This window comes from Fukomys damarensis, unplaced genomic scaffold (genome assembly GCF_012274545.1).
Source record: "Fukomys damarensis isolate Sample0158 unplaced genomic scaffold, DMR_v1.0_HiC HiC_scaffold_8, whole genome shotgun sequence".
Taxonomy (NCBI): domain Eukaryota; kingdom Metazoa; phylum Chordata; class Mammalia; order Rodentia; family Bathyergidae; genus Fukomys; species Fukomys damarensis.
Genome location: NW_022900920.1, coordinates 2,815,054 through 2,830,980, shown reverse-complemented (window position 1 = coordinate 2,830,980; position 15,927 = coordinate 2,815,054). Strand labels below are relative to the sequence as shown.

Here is a 15,927-nt window from a genome sequence, read left to right as displayed (position 1 = left end):
TTGTAAGACCAGCTAAGAAATGTTTAATAAAACATTAACAGAGGCGAAAAGTTTAGAATGATTCATTCGTGTATCTATTACAAACCAACAAAAAGTTTGCAGATTACTCAGTAAATAATTTTTAGTTATAAATCACAGATATTTTAGGATTTTTAGCAGTAGTCTTTTTTGCTATTTATAAGGCAAGGCAAAAAAGAAATCTGAGTATCCCTTCATATATATAACTAGCTTTCACAAAACCATTCAAATAAATTAACTCCCCCAAGTGAGGGCTTAGAGTTGTACGATCCAGTAGACTGGTCTAAAAAATATTACTGGACTTGCTATAACCACTTGATGTCTGTTAGAATTTAAAAAAAAAAAAAAGAATGGCAAGGAGAAAGCAAAGGAAGCACCCAGGAGTCATTAAACTTTTTTTGTTTGTTTGTTTCATTATCTGTTCTTTAAGATACAAAAGGAAAAACAAAGTTATGATTTTTTTCCTGTACAAAAATAAAATACACTATATATTATTTTGGAATAAGTTCATTTTTGTATCTCTGTCAGATAGGCAGGGATAGATGTCAAATGGGCTGTTATTATTATTCCAAGCACTATACACAGTTGGAGAACTGCAACAGAGACTAAAGAATAGCCATAAGATTACAAATCAAATTACTGACAAAGTTTGAATTATAGCACCAGTCCCCTAAATGTTAATCTAGTACTCCCTTTAGAACATAGAGAAATGCCCTTACAGTAAACAGGATGAGAAAAAGTGGCTGTAACAATGTTCAGAATAACTAATTCTCTGATTAAGGATTTATAAATATAAGCAGTTATAGAAGGAAGGAAAACGTCAGTGCAAAGCTAAAAAGGCAACTGAGGGTGGCTGATTTCTAACTGCATTCTAGACAGCATATAAAGTGTAGAATAGACTACAGATTAAACTTCTAAAAACACTGCTTTGAACATGCTATTCCCCTAATCAAAAATCTTCAATGATGTATTTAAAGCTTCTGTAACCTGACCCACCCACAAAGGCCTCCCAAAGATGTCTACATTATTCTTATAATTTGTGAATGTATCACATTATGTGGTAATGATAAATTAACGTAATAGATGTAATGATTATGCATATTAATTAGCTGACCTTAGACTATACTTATGCAGGCAGGCCTAGTGCAACGATAGGCATCTTTAAAAGTGAAAGAGCTCAGAGGCAGAAGAATCATAAAGATGTCACTGGCCATTGCTGGATTTGCAGATGAAAGGGGCCACAAACCAAGGAATTTGGGGAAGCCTCTAGAAGCTGAAAGAGGGTAGAAAACAGATTTTCCCCACAGCTTACAGAAAATACAGCCCTGCCAAAATCTTGACTTTAGTCTCCTTAGACCTATTTTGAACTTCAGACCTCCAGAATTTTAAGATAATAATTTTGTGTTGTTTTGAACCACTGGGTTTCTAACAATTTATTATAGCAGCTGTAAAAATCTAATATACTTTTATTTGCTTTATATTAGTCATCCTATAAAATACGCCACATTCCAACCAAAAACTAATATTTGCCATGTCCCTACACATCTTGTTTCATTCTGCCTACTGTCTTGGTCACATTATTTTCCAAGTGCTTTTGCGTATGCCACTATGTACATCTCAAAATATTCTCCATGAATGCACTCTCTGTTATGAAATCTTTCTCTAAATATTCCAAAGCATATACAACCTGATTTGTCCCTGGTACTCTACAGTTCTTTCCTCATTTGTATTTTCATAGTACTCATTGCACAACAGCTTACATTACAGCTAGATCTGTCTCTTCTCCAGTCTAACCTGGAACACCTAACCATCCATCCAAAACACACCTAAAGTATGGTTAACATACATTAGAGAAAAAATTAAAGAATTTTTACGGTAATAAAGCAGAAAGAATGAAGAAAGTAGGTGAGTGTGGTGGCACATGCCTGTAAACCCAGCACTTGGGAGGCTGAGGCAGGAGGATCACTGTGAGTTCGAGACCAGCCTGGCCTACATAGTGAGTTCCAGGTCAGTCTCAACTACATAGTGAGACCCTGTCTCAAAAAACCGAATGCAAAACAAAAACAACAGAATGAAGAAAGTACCACAGAGCAGCAAAAGAACTTTGCTGCTTCTTCACTGCCTAAATAATTACTACATTAAAAAGGCAGCGTATATATAACAGGGAGAAGAAACAAAGTTTACAAAAGTATGCAGCCCTGAAGGAATATGGTATTTACTATATAATTTGGTGTTACTAGTGTAAAGATAATGTGAAGATTTGAGGGAATATTAAAGGCTGACTTAGTGTACCTCCAAAATTTATAGGGTGAAGCCGTAATTCCCAGAGCCTCACACTATGACTATTTTAAGAAGATCTTTAAGAAGGTAATAAAGTTAAAATAAGTTTATGAGATGGGTCCTAATAACCCGACTGGAGTTCTGAAAGAGGAGAAAATCAAGATACAGATAAGCACAAAGGGAAGGCCACGTGAGACACAGGAAGAAGATGGCAATGTATAAACCCAAGAGAAAGGCCTCTCAAGCCACAACACCGCCATTATCTTGATCTTATACCTCTAGTCTCCAAAGCTGTGAGAAAATAAACTTTTATTGCTTAAGCCAAGCATATTTTGTTATAGTAGCCCAAACAAATTAATACATGCAGTGAGGCTGGAAAGGAAGGCTAAGTTTGCTTCCTCACAAAATTTCTGATTATAATTTGAGTGTAAGAGACATATATTTAGTTCTATATTCCTCTACTTCATTCAATATCTTATACAAACTAGGGATTCAATATGTTTATGGAATGAATTAAACACACATGCCTAAGATAATTATTCAAATGCATGCTTATCTATCAAGAGCATCAAGTTTGATTCAATATCTTAAATATTGTAAATTGTGCAGCAATAACATGGTTGTGCAGGTATCTCTTTTATATATGTTGATATCTTTCCTTTTGATATATATCCACACGTGAGATAGCTGCATCATATGGTTCAAAAGCAACTTTCAAAACTAATATTCCACTTACACATGTAGTTCTAACTCAAGGGACAGGATAAAGTTCTAGTTCCTACTCTTTAAAATTGAAGACTTATAACATAATCTTGGCTGATGTATTGGAAAAAAGGAGTATTCTTTCTGAGTGCTTTTACATAAAGCTATACATAATAAAACACTTTATAGTTACAGTTTAACAATTTTTAATATGAGAGGCATTAAGGGGTTACTGGGTCATTAAGACTTCAGCACAAGTTGGTAATCATAAATTACCCTAGTTGCTTTAAAAGTTACTATGTCAGCCAGACAGCGAGGGTGGCACACACCTGTAACCATTGCTAGTTGGGAGGCTAACGACAGGATCACAAATTTGAGTCTACCTTGAGCAATGCAGAGAGACCCTGTCTCAAAACAAAATAAAAAGGGCTGAGGATGTAACTTAGTAGTAAAGTGCTTGCCCATTGTGTGTGAACCCTTGGCTTTAATCCCCAGTACCACAGGAAACAAAACAAAGTAATAAGCAAAGTCACTATCTCTATTTATATAGAATTAATCCACATGTTCAATTATGTAGGTTAGATTATTCAAGCCCTTTGTTTTCGCTTCTCCTGTTAACTTGTAGCTACTTAACTGTTTAACTGATTTTCTATTGAAAAAAATCAACTTAAAATTTTATGTATGATTTAGTATAAATCTTGAGAAATTAAAATATTGGCCTAGAGAAGAGAATTAAGCTATAACAAAAAAATTATTTCTGTATTATCTGAATTTGATTCTAAGGTATTATCACAGAACACTGAGAATAGAAGCCAAGAATTTCTCACATTGGTCTATGGTAATGTCATGAGTAAACCAATCGCCAGAGTTAAAATGTTTTGCTTTCCTTCTTTGGCAGATAGACAAATATAGTTATTTATTTAAAAAAGAAAAAAATGTATTTCAAGTCTTTTCAAATTTTTCATAACCTAAGTTCAAAAACATCCCAAGACAATTCCTAAAATAGATAGTGATAATACAATGCAATATTCAGCATGAATTATAGCTCTGGACTCTTTCATATTGCTTTGGGCATAAGTCATTTTTAACAGTAGTATAAATTCAGACTTTTCCACTCTAATATTTTATACATTAAGTATAAGAATGAGTAAGGTTTCTAATGATAATCCCTATCTGCAAATTATCCAATAAATCCAGGCTGTTTCCATTGACTTCATAAAAAAAAAAAAAATCAAGGCTAGAAATGTTAGCTTTATAAAATCTGTAAACCTAAAGCTGCTCAAAAAATAGTCCATTAATTAAAAAAAAATAACAGAAACTAAGAACACAAAATACAGAACTGGGAAAAGTATAGCCTCACCAACATGAAGCTCTATCAGTAAGTCTAGTGCTGGAGGGTCTAATTTCCTTCTGGACTCATTGACTATGTCACCCATCAGACAACAATCAACTAGTTTTAGTACATCTCTCGTAAGTCTCTTTTATATGTTGTTTTCTATTAATTACCCTTCAGATTGCTACATTATTATCTACTCATATGATTATGTAGTATCTCTCCAAATAAAATGAAAGCAACTTTAGAGAAAAGGCTGTCAAGGAGTACAATGTTTTTAATATAATAATAATATATCTATTTTCAATTTATATTTTGTCAGACTCTAAGTGCTCAATATTTGCTATTTAACTGAAAAATAATAGGATAACAACTACTTACAAGGTCTGTAGAAGGTGAGATATGAAGGGATTCCTTCCTTTGTATTTTACATAATTTGCTTGTGGCTAGATTATAAATTTTTCCTATGTGGGGTTTTCTACTTAAAATGCATTTTTGCAGAAGACTAGGGAGATACTAAGAATACATGTTAGCATATATAGAGAAGGAAGAAGGATGGGAATAGATACTATTCCTTTACTTTTTTCCCCCCAGGTTAGACACTGTTTAGGGCCTTCTGTAACAAAAGGACTCTCTGAATGGAAGGTCTTAAAATACAAGGTATTCATACTTATTTATTTCTAAAAACTCAAATAAAAACCAGATATGACTAATGAAGGTGCCAGATGCCAGTATTTATCATCACGATTATAATCCTACTCCCACCAATAAATCTGCTGATCAATACAGGAAGGAGTAAAGGCTATAGAACATTTTTCTAGAGAATAATTTCTGTGCTCTTGTACCAAAATCACAGAGAGCTTTAAGACATGCCAATGTTATCTCATTTATCAATTACTAATTTAAGTTTCTGGGCATTCTGTAACATGGCTTTAGCAGAGCAAAGATAACCTTCAGAGATTCATCAAGAGTTGTAGTTCTGGGATCTCAATAATAACTATGCTCTACCTCCTCCAGCAGTTTTAGAGGTTCACAAGTCACAGTAAATTGTTTTACATGCCAATGGTTACCACACTCTATTCTACAGCATACCTTCCTGCTTGTTAGATATAGCCTCTATATATCTAGCCATTATCAACAAATAGGCCAGCTAGGAAAACAGCCAAAAAAATCCTTAGGCTGAAAGGTAGGCAAGCATTCTGGTATAGCACTTAATAAATTATTCGGGAACAATATAAATAATAAACTAAGAGTAAAATTCACCAGAGAGCTAGTAATGTAATTAAATTTGTGACATCTTTTAATAACATCTTCTACAACTCAAAGTAGAAGAGAACACAGGTTGAGTTGGATCTGCTGATTACATTCTCAATCCATATCCCTCTTTTCTACTCTCATCCATTTTCATTCCTCAATACAGACCCCATCCATTCCTATATCCTTCCAACATCAGATACTGATGATATTCAATTATAGTTACTCTCTGGTCTACATTTCATTCTAAGGAATGTTTAAAGTGTGATGTTTCCTGACTGAACAACAGGAAGTAATAACGAAACTCTGTGTAAACACTTAAGAATGAGTTGGACTAGCTGGTATTGGAAAATCAGTTCTGTTCAATAGGCTATCCTCTTCAGTCTCACAAAGGTCATTATCAGGCATAGGATAATTTGTCTATACTTCTCAGACAAACTGTCAGAAACAAAAGACTCACTGTTCAGTATTAAAAAGGCTCTCTAGAATAGCTCAAACAAAACCCCTCTGGTGAGGAAAGAGAACATAAATGCTAGCTAGATTTAAGACACAACTAGACTGGCGTCCTGATTCTGCCTTTCCTAAAGGTGTTAAGTACTAAGCTTTAATTTCATTAACAGTAATGAGAATCACAGGGAAATAACTTTTTCCTTTCCAAGCAAAGGTTAAGCAAAGTCACTATAAGGAAAGAAAGAGAGAGCAGTTCTACTATTTTAAACTAATGGATTTAATTTATAGTAAGGAATTTAAATGTTGGATAAAAATTAAATGGATAGTATGAATTAAGAAAATAAAAAGAACTAAGTAATTTGTAACATGCCTTCAAATCCATTCAATATTTTGTTATTTATGTTTAACTGGCAAGTATGTCACTATTCACTTATACTTTCTAGATAAGCTAAGCAGTCATTTATTCTTTAACTCAAAGGGTATAAGACTGAGTTACAACCTATCCCATACTTTTCTACTAAACGTGTACTTTAGCATATAGTAGCCAGCTGTGCATCTCAGCTGCTATGGCTGGGTGATATAGGAAGAAGCAATCTTTGTGTTTACACACTTGGTACAATGAACAACAAGGTGTGCACACATGTGCAAAAGTGTCAAACTGGGATTTTTACCCACATAATGCTCCAGCAAACGAGTTTTCTTTATGTTTACCTGAGCATCACAGGGATAAAATACACCCAGGCTACTCTTGTTATGAAAACATGTATTTTATCATAAAAGAATGTGGGTGTGACTCACAGTAGCTGTACCAGGGGAAAGAAAACCCCCATCTGTGCATTTATCCACTTGGCAGACAAATGGCAAGGTGTGTACAAGAGCTCCAAAGCAAGAACAGTTGAGTTTAACCCATGAAATGCTCACTGCTAAATTTCTGTGCATTTAGGATGTTTAAAAAAAAAAAGTTTCCTTTTGATTTTTCTGGTAGAAGTAGCCCGATTCAGAACAATGGCACATGAAAAACCAGATTTGCAAGTTTTGCAGGAAGTCAAAAGTGAATCATTGTATTACTCATGCTTGGATGATGAAGATGATAATGACTTTGATGTTGGCCATGTGAGCCAAAGTATCTGTGACAGTGAAATGGAGCAAGAATCAACTGATACAGACACAGGAAATGCAGACCTCCTTGACTGAGATGACGTTGAGTGCATATCTGACTAGTCAAAATGTTGCAATGGCCATGCAAACAAATGGAACAATCCAATCTTAATACTAAGTCCAGGCCGGGGATTTAGCTCAGTGGTTTGGTGGCCTATTGGACAGAATGCCAGCACTGTCATTCAATGTTGGAAACTGTAACAGATGAAATGCTACAAGATGTTGTGAAATACACAAAGGCTGAAATACAAGTAAAATGTTCTTTAGCCATTTAAAAAATGTTATTTTTAGAATTAAAAATATTTTTAAAATGTTATTTATTATGACACCTCACTAGCTGAACTGAAAGCATTCAGAAGCCTGCTGTACTTAGCAGAGATTTCTCATGGTAACCACAGGAATGTAAAAGACATCAAAAAGCAATGGGTCAAAATACAGCATAAAAATGTATGTTCTTGTAGATATGAAGAATTATGCTTTCAACTTAGAAATTTATTCTGGAATTCAGCCACCAGGTCCTTATTCATATAATAATAAACCAAATGTTGTGAACAGACTTGTTGCTCCCATTTCCCAACCTAATCTGAATGTAACATTTGACATTAGTTTACCCATTTCCAATCAATGTTACATCTAACAGAGCACAAGTTGACCAGTGCAGGAACTGTGCACAGGAACAAAGCAGAAATACCAAATGAAATGTTGCAGTTTCAAAAACAGATTAATTGTACAATACAATCTTTGGATTTCAGAAAGATTTATAATGGTCTCCTATATGGCAAAGATAAACAAATTAGTACTGTACTGCTAATGTCAACATTGCACCATGATGGAAATACTGATAGGGAAACCTCAAAATAATGGAAGCCTAAGGTGGAAACTTTCTACAACAAACCCAAAGGCGGAGTAGAAGTTGATTATCCAGCAACTATGTCATTCAAAACACAAAGCACTGGCCAATGGTTGTGCTTTACTCGATCCTAAACATGGGTGACATAAATAGTTTAATAGTTCACAAAGAAAATAACCAAGGGCAAAATACCATGGAGAAATTTTCTGAGAGGACTGGGACTGGAACTCATAAGTGATCATTTATGGCACAGGGAAAACAAAATGTTTCTGCCCAGGGAACTATGCAAAAAAACTGTGGAGCACACTGGTGAGCTGACAGGTGAACAGGCTGGCACAGCATCACAAAGACCTAGAACAACATGAAAACCAAAAAGATGCAAACTGTGCCCTATGAGAAAGGACAGGAAAACAAAACATATGTGCTATCTTTGTAAGCAATACTTGAATATGGAGCACGCAGTTTTCATGTGTGAAGACTGCTTTGAGTGTGACAGTTGAAGCAAAGGTTATTTCTCTGGAAGACCTTTGTTTGTATTTACATTGTAGCTCACAAAGATTTTTATTTCTGATGTTATCTTTTAGGCTTTGTAAGCAAGTATACAGCTGATGTGAAAATGTTGATGTTTATTCTAAACAATACATATTAAAAATTTAATACTTTATTTTATTGACATTTTATGTTCCTGTTAACTACATATTGTGTAATATAATGAGAACCTACTGATAAAACAGCAAGACTAATGAGATGTCAAGTATGTTCTACAAAAAGGCTAGGAAAGCAAAATATGTGCTGTCAGTATAAGCTGTATGTGTATGTGTATGTGTGTGTGTGTGTGTGTGTGTGTGTGTGTGTATGTCACGTGTGAAGACTTCTTTGGGTGTGATAATCGAAGTTTTTTATATACAGTCTTATTGGTATTTTTATTGTAATACATATAGGCATTTTTTTCTGTTATCTTGTAGACTCTGTACACCAAAAAACAGTTGATGTTAAAACTTTTGATGCTTTCATATGAACACTCAATATTAAAAATTCAATACTTTATTTCTTATATTTTCGTGTTAAGTACTCACTGCTTAATATAAAACTCATAAAATTAAAATTAATTCAATTGAAATATTCTAAATAATAAACATGGGTATAATACACCCGTTTCTGCACCTTTATGACAAAATTTATGTTACGCCCCTTAATATAAATTCCTTAAAAAATAGCCATACTGTCTTCTATCCATCCCTTCTCTACCTCCTTCCCTCTATAGCAGGTGTATTTAATTTATGGACTGTGTTTGCCTTTACAATAAAAAAAATTTAAAGGAATTTTTATGACTTATATACATTAACTGTGTTATATATTTTATATGTGGCCCAAGACAATTCCTCTCTACTCAAAAGAAAAAGGGCAAAAAACCCAGCAAGGGGGGAAAAAAGAACAGCAGGCTATTAAGGTGCACTTGCCTGCTCTACACTTTTTAACAACATACCAACATCCACTAAAAAAAAGTTAATATGAATAAGTTATAAATTATCCTCCTTTCCAAAAATAGGTTCATGTGAAACATATCTTGGCAATATAGAAAAAGCCTTCTAAAGAAGTTTCCCTGTGTATTTCCTCAACAGATAGCCAGAATCCATTAAGTTCATTTTTAAGCTATTCAGTAAATTTCTCAGGTCTTGGCTATTACAGTTCAATTCTATATGTTTTACCTTAAATATATATTCCTTTCTCAATCTACAATTAGGTTATTGCAGGAACCATTAAGATTAGTATGAGTGATATGAACATAACAAAAAAAGTCTATCACAATTACCTCCAAATTTATACTGTCTAAAAACCAAGCAATTTCAAGTAAACATACCTCTTGTAGAAGATGTGGATCTACACAGTCACCATCGTCATTAAACATAGATTCCCAGCTCTCCTCCACAGCAGTACTTTCTGCTATGTGAGAAGTTTCAGCTGATTTTAGTTCCACAGATGTTTCCATAGATGATGCTCTAACAGGAAATGATACACCAAATTCTATATTCTCTGAGTCATCTTGTTCTTTTGTTGTGAACTCTTTAGCAGTTCTTAGTTCATGTAATGCCTGTGATATATCACCAGTAATATCTAGATCACTGCCCAAGGCATTCTCTGAAAGTTTTGTCCCATTTGACATATGTAGTTCGGAGTCGGAAAAACTATTATAATTACTGCAAGCAATCTTCTTTATAGGAAAGAAGGAAGCACAAGCTGTCATGCTCTTTATCAACTTTCCTGTTGACTCTGTAAAACTAGATGAAATACTTTCTGTGTAAGTATCTGAGCAAGCAGTCAGGTTGCTGAAATTTTCATTCTCACTTCTAACCACATGAAGAGGAGCTTTATCTGCATTCATTTCTATGTATTTTGAGAATCTACTTGTATCGCTACAAGTATCAGCTGGTCGAACTACACAAGGGCTACTTACAGCTAAATGATTGTATGTGGCACCTGTAATGTCCATCATACATGCCTTAGTAATAATGTCATCTACACTCTTAGATCCATCATCTGCTTCATGAGCAAGGACAGCTGTATCGGGTTCACACTTTCCACATAACTCATGAGCAGTGCTGTCATTCTCCTCACATCCTCTAATCACTGTTAGATCAATAATGCCATTTGTGTGCTCTAATTTGCTGACCGTAGTCATTTTATGAGAGATGTGACCCACAGTCTCAGGAATGGAATCTGTACCTTTCTGATCCAGGATGAAACTTGTACTGTTGGCTACATCACCTACATTCTCAACTTCAAAATCTACACAAATCTGATCAATGACAGTATCTGGACTTCCAGAAACAGAAATAGCAGTGAAGCTTTCATTGCTGAGCTTCAATGTTCCATCTGGTATTTGCACACTTTGCTGTGTAACTTCAGAATCCAAGCATAGTTCTGCACTCTCAGGTTTTAATACAGCAGTAAAATCTCTGGGAAACTGGGTTATTATCTCCACAACTTTGGTACCAGTTTCAATTTTGCTTCCCAAATCTTTGTCTTCAAAATTTTCCCCACTTAGTTCATGTCTACTGAAATCACAGAATTCTACATTCTGAAATGGTCTGCTTAGAGCCTGATTAGCCTCACTAATTTTTGAACAAGACTGTGACAGAAGTATTCCTTCATATCCTGTCACATCTGTAGTGTGAACCTCTAAACTTTCCATTGTCTTTGGTTTAAAATATCTTTGTAAAGGTGCTCTAGGCATAACCACAGCATTTGGGACTCTTTGCTGATGTTCTTGGGATAATACTTTGGATACTGTGTGTCCTCTCTTAGTACAAACCCTGTCTTTATTCCTTTTATGAAGGCATGTGTCTTCTCTTAATTTTGTTGAAGATTTCTTCCCTTCTCTACAATTAGGCTCCTTCTTACCAGGATTAATATTTAGTCTCTGAGCCTCAAGTTTTTCTTCAAAGATCAGCTTTTGGGAATGACAACCTTCTTTTTGTTGTTCTTTCATCACAGAGTTAGGCAGACCACAGATTTTTTCCTTATCACTGGTCTTGGGAAGTACTGTACCCCTCCGAGCTTTAGGTACATAAAGTGCCATGTCAGGCCTTTTGGCTCGACCTCTGCATCTCTCCACTTCTTCCTGCATGGCATCACCTTAATCTGAAAGAAAGAGAGAGAGTGACTTAATTAACAAAAACTAATTATTGTGTATTGAACCGAGAGATTTTTAAAGATTAGGTAAAGGGCCTACTAATCCCTCCTATAGAAATTTATGAATTAAAAAAAAAAAAAGTAAAACCAGCCATAAAATGATCAATGCAATTAAGTGTGCAACTAAGAAAAGTAAAATCTAAGAAAGATAATATCACAAATTTTATCAAAATATCCTGTTTCATCATATTTCCCTAAACATTAATCTCTGCCTTCCAAATCTTTTCTACTTATATATAATAAGCAGCTTTCTCTTAGGCTAAACTAAAAAAAAATTATGTGAGCTAGTTATGTAGTACTCATAAAATAAAACATACCCATCTCCATATTCTGGAAACATAGGTATTTTACTTTGAAGACTACAATGAATACCCCAAAATGTCATATTTAGACAACATAAATACACATAGAAAAGATTCTTATAATGAGAAAATATTTCCTAGAAGTGATTACTGGGGGTGGGGAAAGTACTGGAGAATGAATCCACGGGCTTTGCACTGAGCTACAACCCCCCCACACACACACACCTTATTTTGAGACAATGTCTCATTAAGTCACTAAGATGCCCAGGCTGGGCACTAATCTGCACTCCTCCTACCTCAGCCCATCAGAGTACTGGGATTATACAAGTATATACCACCATGCCCAAGCTAAAAGACTGCTTTAGATTTATGACTTTGTAGAAAGAAAAAGGTAATTGAAAAGAGAAAGGCATTCAATTACCCTGATCTGATCACTATACATACATGTACATCTATGAATATATATACATACATATGTACTGAAATGTCACACTATACCCACCCCACAAGTATGGAAAATTCCTTTGTGTCAATTAAAAGTAAACACTTAATTTTTTTTAAAGAAGGGACACAATTCTCTTACAAGTTAAGCACCCTGTGCAGCCATTCCACAAACAACTGCCTCATGACCCCAAGCTTTCACACTGGCCCTCTACATGACAGGTAGTCTGGCCTCATTGACATTCTGTTCCTTGAATGCACAAGGGGTCTGAGAATGGTTCATCAGTAGTAACTTAATCTTCAGATTGGCCTTGTGTTCACACAGAGCAAAAGGGTCAATCTGTCCCTTCATGGGCTTGCTCCCTGACAGTGCCTTTTCCTCCTGCATGATATTGGTTCTGTTCAGCATCTTCTTCCAGAAGAACCCTGGTTTCACTGCAGTTAAATACTTGTTGAGCAATTTATCCTTTTGCCTTCACAAATTCTGCAAATTATTTTTTGTAGGGTTCTGAAGTGGCTTTGTCAGAACTGGAAGCCTCACCATGTCTTATCACTCTATGGATGCCACTCCTCTTGTGGAATTTATCAAACCACCCTCTACTGGCTTTAAATTCATCGCTTATTGCAATTGTAGAGGGATTTTCTTGCAGTAAATCACTCTGCAATCTCCTGGCTTTTTCACAGATCATAGTTTTACTAAAGCTATCACCTGCCATCTGTTTCTCATTCATCCACACTTATAAAGGCTTTTCATCTCTTCTAGCACTCCTGTCCTCTACTTGGTTAACTCCTTTTGTCACATAAGCTCCTTTGGTGACTTGAGATTGTTGACTTTTCCATCTTGTACTTCGAGGCCAGATCAGTCACATGAATGCCACACTCATGCTTTTCTACAATTTCCTTCAATTCGATGGTTATTTTCTTCCAAATCTTCTTACAATTCTTGCTCTGCACTTGTTACCATCATTATTGCTTTGCATATTCTTGTCACCTTCATTACTGCCCTGGATGTTCTTGTCACCTTTATTACGCTTTGCACTCTGTTTTTACCACCACGCTTGCTCTGTACTTTCTCTGGAGCCATGCTGGACTGAATAATATGGTATAGTACTGTATGTGCTTAAAAAGCACACAAAAAAAGCTTCATAGCAAGTGTGCACAGGTCTGTCTGCAATCGCAATCTTGATTAGAGGAAGCTACAACCATGAGCCAAAGAACGGAAGACAGCCAAAGTCATGTTCATCATCCAATGCAGAATTCATAAATGGAAACATAATTTTGCTGAATGCTTCTGTTCGCAATCTGTATTGTTCATGAACAAAAGCATTCATGAACTGAGATATTACTGTATTGGCTGATATTTTTGTTTATGCCAACAATGTCTTTGCTAAATTAGATAATTTCTGGGTAATGAAAGAATATGTCCTTGTTTTTTGAGCTATTCACAATATACACCTAAAGGTATGACATTTACATTAGCAGCATTTTATTCAACACTTAAATAATATATTGAACGCTAACCGAATAGCATTTGCCCAATTTATGTACTGTAAATATTCTTACCGTGGCTAATTTCAAATTATCAATGTGGTATCACTGAACATGCAGGTGGGGAAAATGCACACCATTAAAGAGAATTTTAACACAGAGATATAAGACACATAATTCAAGAACACAGATGATAACAAAATGTAGAAGTGATGAATGTTAAGCATTATTTTTAAATGTAAAGTGTTTAACAGTAGCCTATGTAACTTAACGTTTAATAATGGCTGTTTAACAATCTGTATGCAAAACTCCTAAAATTTTTATAAATGGCTTTCAGGCCAGTAGAAGATGCTCCAATACACTCCTGGCTGCAGCCATGTTTTTCACAATAACTCAAACACAAAAAAGGAGGAGTATATTTTGTGGACTTTACATATACTTGTCAATTTAAAGCTCTGTTCAATTTTTATGAATTTCTGTTCCAACTGCAGGTATGAAATGCCTTTAACATTGAAAGTAAAAATGCTTGCCATACCCACACAAAAAAGTATCTTGGATTAAAAATGTCTTATCCAGGTATTTACTAAAAGCATTTTCTTTTTTTCTCTCTCTCTAATAGTTTTAAATTTTCCACAATGTTGTAAGTGCTTTCATGAGTCTAATTTGCTTCTTAACTGCAGAAGACTCAGTCACTGGGCATTTTCCAACTAGTTTATCCAGGAAAGACTATTAGCATACAATTCTGTTCAAAATCATTTTTTCTTTTCCTCCCTTCCTTCTTTTTTTTCTTTTCATGGGAGGGTTGAGTCACACAAAAATCACAATTAACTAGAAAATTAAAAATTCAGACTTCTATGGTGGAGAGTACTCAATTATTAACATATGCCTTTTAAACATTTCTTTCTGTATTATACTTTCAAACACTGGGCTCATATCTGAGCACTTTTCTTACTCCTTCTATGGTTTCAAAGTCCTCTTGAGAGAAAAATAGTAGTAGCTTCTTTTAAGCATCTCTCTGAAACATCTTCATGAGAGTGAATGAGCATAAATAATTCAATACTTTACATTTTCACAAGAATGTTTTCACAACAGAATGTCCTGTATTTAGCATTTCAACATGCATCCCTTTTCAATCAACAACAGAATTTTGGCACTTTAGACATTCAATGGATAATTCAACTATGAATTGATTTGACTTAGGGCATCTGATATGTGAAAGAAACTAATAGATATGTTAAACTATTCACTGCTTCTAGAACAAATTCTCTAAGATCAATGTGTTAGTTCACATAAATGTATCTTAACTAAACCATACATATTCTCTCAACTTTTTATTGGAAATAATTAAAAATCTATCCACAAAGTTTTTTTTTGGGGGGGGGGGGTACCGGGGATTGAACTCTGGTCCTTGCGCTTGCAAGACAGGCCACCAAACTGCTGAGCTAAATCCCCGGCCCTACCCACAAGTTTTAAAAGAAATATTATAAAATGTCTCTCTCACATCCCAAACTAATTATTTTCCTGAACTCTTTGATGGCAAATTATACACATTGTGGCCCTTCTATATACTTCATAGCTGTTCTATATACTCAGAGTATACTTACCCTCAGTAGGAACATTCTATTACATAACCACAACACAATTAATCGAGGTCAACAAATTTAACAACAATAGAGTGTTAATACATCTAATGCAGACATTCCAATTTTGTTAGTTGAATCCAGTCATGTCCTTTATAGCGTATTTCCCTCTCCAATGCAGGATCCAGTTTAGGGTCAAATATTGCATTGGTTTCCATGTCTCTTTCACCTCTTACATGCTGAAACATATTCATAATATGGATATTCTATTAGTGTTTTATGCTACCGATACTTTAGAAATGTAGCTCTACTCCTCATTATTTTTTTGTTTTATTTTGGTGGTGCTGGGGATCAAACCCAGGACTTTGAACATGATAG

The 15,927-nt window shown here is 34.9% G+C and overlaps 1 protein-coding gene across 4 annotated transcripts in view; it reads right to left on the bottom strand.

Moving 5' to 3' along the window:
• R3hcc1l (R3H domain and coiled-coil containing 1 like) overlaps positions 1–15,927 on the bottom strand; it is a 90,274-nt gene that overhangs the window by 31,241 nt on the left and 43,106 nt on the right. For all 4 annotated transcript variants that reach the window (XR_004516270.1, XM_010638513.3, XM_010638512.3 and 1 more), the window contains exon 2: positions 9,907–11,687. Coding sequence is in view for 3 of the 4 variants with exons in the window: in XM_010638513.3 (XP_010636815.1) it covers positions 9,907–11,673 (1,767 nt within the window). In the remaining variant the exon portion in view is untranslated. The remainder of the gene's footprint in view (positions 1–9,906; positions 11,688–15,927) is intronic.